General features: G+C 38.3%; 1 protein-coding gene across 1 annotated transcript; it reads left to right on the top strand.

Moving 5' to 3' along the window:
• Positions 1–2,347: 2,347 nt before the first annotated feature.
• On the top strand, positions 2,348–4,935 carry LOC110779694 (uncharacterized). The gene is made up of 4 exons (XM_021984179.2): positions 2,348–2,681; positions 3,466–3,540; positions 3,652–3,733; positions 3,819–4,935. The coding sequence occupies exons 1-4, from the start codon at positions 2,514–2,516 to the stop codon at positions 4,910–4,912; spliced, it is 1,419 nt and encodes a 472-aa protein (XP_021839871.1). The 5' UTR covers positions 2,348–2,513; the 3' UTR covers positions 4,913–4,935.
• The last annotated feature ends 215 nt before the right edge of the window (positions 4,936–5,150 follow it).

Here is a 5,150-nt window from a genome sequence, read left to right as displayed (position 1 = left end):
TATTTGGAGACTGATGAAGTATTTGGAGACTGGTAACGTTCTTTCGCATACTAAAGAAGAAATGAAATTGTTTCTATGATCAAATACATAAAATGTTGGTATGTAGGTTTTACTTTTGATCACCATGAAAGCTATCTTGTTACTAGCTAGCTTTCACACATTGACAATGGGAACGAAAGTATTTGTAGGAAAGTGGCTAAGCTTTTCAAAAACACATTATAGGTACAAATGCATTGTCATGCATGATTGAAATGAAAACTTCAAACAGTTAGGTTGTTTGTGTGGGTCATTGGTTGACAAAATGCACTTACAATCATACACTTTAATCTTATCCGTATTCTAATTTGGAAATTAAAGGAAGCCAAGTTTTGTTTTGTATAATCCTTCGTGCAAATGAGCCACAAATGCAAATTACAAATGAGAGCGTGATGATTTGATTCTGTAATCTATCATGTCGTACACATGTTAATAGATCATTGGTATACTCGTATGCGTGAGAGTGTTGAGAGTAAACTGATGTGGTGGATCAGATAATTTTTTTGAAAATGCATGGAAACTCTTGTTTCTGAATTGATTGATAACAACGGTTCTGACTTGTGAACTAGAATGAAACCATAAATAAAATGGACAAAGAAATACTGTGTTGCTAAATTCTCCAAGCTAAATATAACTAATACTACTCACTACATCATCAGTTGCTTCACTACCTAACAATCTTAATCAAAACGATCGTACAGTTCTAGTGTGATTAACCTAATCAAAGTAATTTTTTTTTACCAATTGTTTGTTGGTTCAGTGGTGATTGGGGCTGAACTTGGTAGGGAGAACCCGTGTTCGATCCCCCGCAACAACAATTGGGAGGGGAATGGAACCTAACCACCCAGAACTCGTCCCGAATCCGGATTAGCCCTAAGGGTGAACCGGATGCTAACACCAACAAGAAAAAGTAATTTTTGTAACAGTAGAAAGACCACTGATTTTAGAGAAACTCCTGCATTCAAGGAATCTATCCAATCAAAGGATCTCTTAGAAGGACACGAGGGATCTAACACAGACGTGTTTGAGTCCAACCCTACAGAGGAGGCTCCTGCTTTGGAATAGAGGCAAGGTATTGGAACAAAACACTTTAGGTACGAGCCATCCTAGAGGTCCCCATGACCATGCAAATCCTGCTACATAGATGCATATGAATAATACCACTACTAGTGCAAATCATTTGGGAAACTCTGTTGCATTTCCCGTCACCCCAAATTTCAATCCAATGAATATTGTCACCAGAAATTGAGGCGGCGGTACTGGGGAAATTGAGGGTGCACTGGGAAAGCATGGTCCCGCATATTACCACCGTAAGGATCAAATCTCGTCAATCATTGCCCTTGTGACTTCCAATATACCAAAAAATAATTATGTAGCCATTTCCACGCAAAGGGATTGTATAGGATACTCTTTCTTAATCTTAACTAGTCTGTGCTCATGCTATTGCACAGATACCTATAAATAGTATAAAAAATTTCTTAACGGTAGTGATAAATCTGAGTATTTCGATTTCAATGTGTAAAATATGCAATGTTTCCTTATTCTTTCATGTTGAGCATTATTGATTATTCTTATTTCCATGTAAGTCTCCCAATTGATTGTGCGTGAAGATGTTGATGATTTGAGTTTTTCTTGCTTTTATTTTTTTAATCTCCTAAATTTCTTGAAATAACCGTGAATGAAAGATGGAGATTGGAGCTTTGAAGCCCTCACATTTACCACCATTCCGTTTTATTAATATAGATTAGTTTATGTAGTTTTCTGTTTTGGATTAACCTAATTGTCTCCCAAACATCTTTTTTTTTTTGTTGTTGTTGTTGTGAATTACTCATAAAACATTAAAAATTATATTGAGGCCGGAAAAATTCGACATTAAAACTTATGGTACAAATATCCTCGGTCTTAAACTTTTAACCATTAGGTCAAAATCTTAAACAAAACAAAGTGATTTCCATCAATGACTACTAGAACTAGTACAAACTTTTATAAGGCGGTCTTACACAAAAGATCGCATTAGTGTCATATACGTTAAGCAATAAAATCAATTAGTTAAGCACTCTAACTAATTAGTTAAACACGGTAACTAATTAGTTAAACAATGTAACCAATTAGTTAAACAATTAAAAAAGTTAGTTAAACAATCAAAATGATATTTCGAATAAGGCGGTTTTACACAAAAATTGTCGTAAAACTAGAACCCACCAGATTTTCTGGAAAGTTCATAACTTAGCAAAGGACACATCATCACTCACGAATTTCCATTTCCTTAAAATAAAAATAAAAAATAAAAAAAATGAAAATCTGTCATCAATTCATCCACACACTCGCACAGTCTACTTATCCACTCTCACCAACCTTCTCCTCAAAAACTCGCTCCATTTCCAGAACCAGTAACAACAAGAGAGAGAAAATGGCGTGTGCAGCTTCATCCTCCGCAATTCTCTCTCCAAACTCTAGGGTTTTCGCATCTTAATCTCATGCTCCCATGGCAGCAGCTTCCGTTTCTTCTCTCCCCAAACCCTTCTCTCCCTAAACCCTTCTCTCAAACCCTAACTCTTTCTTCCAACTTCAATGGCGTCCGCAAATCCTTTCAATCTCCTCGCCGCGCTCAATCCTCTAGGAGCAGCTTCGTCGTTCGCGCTTCTGTATGTCGTTTTCTTCTCTTAATTTTATTATTTTCAATTGGTTGAATTTTTAGCAATGCGATTGAATTTGCTTGTATTTTTCTGTCGATTATTTATTTTGAAATGCAGTTGATTTTGAACGTTGCTCCTAATTTCTCGAATTCTTAATTTTAAAGGCAATTGTTGTAGCTTTTGTTAACTCTCTTTGACTAATTCGAATGTATTTGGGATAACAGGTGAAATTGCATTGGTATTGGTATAATGTTGAATTATCTGTATGCTAGCAGTTTTAATTGATTCAAGCTAGTGTCTTTACTATTTTGTATCTTTAAGGAAATACAATCAGTTGTCTTGCTTATGTAGTGGCTTATTGAGTCTGAAGATTTTGAACTTTTTATTAACTTGTGTGCTACATTTTGATGTTTGTGTTCAAATCATGTCGATTTGTTTTTACCGATATTTTGAGACTCTAACTGTTTCCTGTACAGAATGATAAATTTGCAAAATTGTTTACTATGTTTCCTGTACAGAATGATAAATTTGCAAAATTGTTTATTAAAATTAGTCTAGAAGTGTTACATTTCCATTATAACTCTATACATTTAGGCAATTTCCATCATAACTTCTATAAATTATGGCCTACGATAGGTAATTTTGACAATTAAATTTCTTTTCACTTTATTTTTATTGGGGTATTGGATGCTGTGGCAGTTTTTACATGATTTAATTACAATGTTATCCATAACTTGGTTATAGTGGGACTAATCCTGATTCCTGTCATCATTTTTTGATCCTACTTTTGCAGGCTGAGCTTCCCTTAGTTGGAAATGTTGCACCAGACTTTGAGGCAGAGGCTGTTTTCGACCAAGAGTTCATTAATGTACTGTTATAATTCTCTTCCATATCTATTCTTAGCTTAGACAATTCCTTTGCTTTGATATCTCAGTTTCAAACAGGGCTTAATTCTATATTTTTGTTCCCTCCTTTGCAGGTAAAACTTTCCGATTACAGGGGAAAGAAATATGTAATTTTGTTTTTTTACCCGTTGGATTTCACATTTGTTTGCCCTACTGGTTAGTATACTGAATCTTAGAGGCCAAATCCAGGTTTGCAATCACCAAAAAAGAAGTTCTTACTTTTGTGCTTCTTTTCTTGTAGAGATCACTGCTTTCAGTGACCATCACGGGGAGTTTGAGAAGTTGAACACTGAAATGCAAGACACACTCAATTTCCCCACCGCCTCCGCCTCCGCCACCAAAAAACTCCTTACTCCTCCCTCAAATCCTAACTTCCTTCCGAAAACCCCTAACTCCCCTTCATTCCCCCGCCGCAAAACCACAAATTTCCCCACCCTCTCCACCAAAACCACCACCATCCACCCTCTCAAACCCTCCAAATACCAACCTTTACCCTCCACCCCACCACCACCACCACCACCCTCAACCACCACCGTTCCCACTTCCCCTGACCCAGAATTCCAAGAAAAAGCCCTATTCTTAGACTCTATTGGCCTAGACGACTCACTCTCTCTTCTCCCTCCATCCGCGATCGCCGCCTCCCCACCTCTCTCCGACCTCAAATCCTTCTTTGATTACCTCACCTCGCTCGGCTTCTCCCCGCCGCAGCTCCGCCGTATCGTGACCATGTCCCCGGAAATCCTTTCACTTCGCCTCCAAGACGCTGCCCCGGTTTTCGCCTTCCTCCTCCGGGAAGTGAAGGTCCCTGCTTCCGACCTGACACGAGTAATCTGCCGCCGCCCCCGCCTCCTGGTGTCCGATGTCGAAACCCGGCTGAGACCCACCTTGTATTTCCTCCAGAGCATCGGAATTCATGAGGTAAACAAGCACACTAACCTCCTTTCATCTTCGGTTGAGGATAAGTACCTGCCGAAAATAGACTACTTTGAGAAAGTTGGTTTTGCATACCGTGATTCAGTTTCCATGTTTAGGAGGTTTCCAGCATTATTTTGTTATAGTGTGAAGGAGAATTTTGAGCCGAAATATAGTTACTTTGTGGTGGAAATGGGAAGGGATTTGAAGGAATTGAAGCAGTTTCCTCAATACTTTTCGTTTAGTTTAGAGAAGAGGATTAAGCCTAGGCATCAAGTTTGTGTAGAAACTGGGGTTTGTTTCCCTCTTCCTTTAATGTTGAAGATGAAGGAGCAGGAGTTTGAAAAGCGATTGGATGCTTGTTGTAATTCTTCTATGCCTAGGACTGGTTCCCCTTTGTGGGGTGTGCAAATTGACAAATGATTTGTTTGTTTTTTTCGGTGTTAGTACCCGGTTCATCTTAGGTTAATCCGAATTCGGGACGAGTTCTGGTTGGATAGGTTACAGTCCCATCCCAATTGTTGTTGTGGGGATCGAACACGAGTTCTCCCTATCAAGTTCAGCCTCAATCACCACTGAACCAACTGAACCAACAGACAATTGCTATTGACAAATGATTTGTGAATTGTTATTGTTGCTGCAGCAATGTATCATTGTTTTT

This window comes from Spinacia oleracea, chromosome 3 (assembly GCF_020520425.1).
Source record: "Spinacia oleracea cultivar Varoflay chromosome 3, BTI_SOV_V1, whole genome shotgun sequence".
NCBI lineage: Eukaryota > Viridiplantae > Streptophyta > Magnoliopsida > Caryophyllales > Amaranthaceae > Spinacia > Spinacia oleracea.
Note: the sequence above shows the minus strand (reverse complement) of the source record. Positions and strands in the feature narration are given on the sequence as shown.

What these genes read in the sequence shown, in the direction of transcription:
- LOC110779694 (XM_021984179.2), top strand. Translation starts at nt 2,514, where the DNA reads ATGCTCCCATGGCAGCAGCTTCCGTTTCTTCTCTCCCCAAACCCTTCT. An exon ending in TCGACCAAGAGTTCATTAAT is followed by an intron (nt 3,541 to 3,651) that starts GTACTGTTATAA and finishes CCTCCTTTGCAG; the next exon opens with GTAAAACTTTCCGATTACAG. An exon ending in CACATTTGTTTGCCCTACTG is followed by an intron (nt 3,734 to 3,818) that starts GTTAGTATACTG and finishes CTTTTCTTGTAG; the next exon opens with AGATCACTGCTTTCAGTGAC.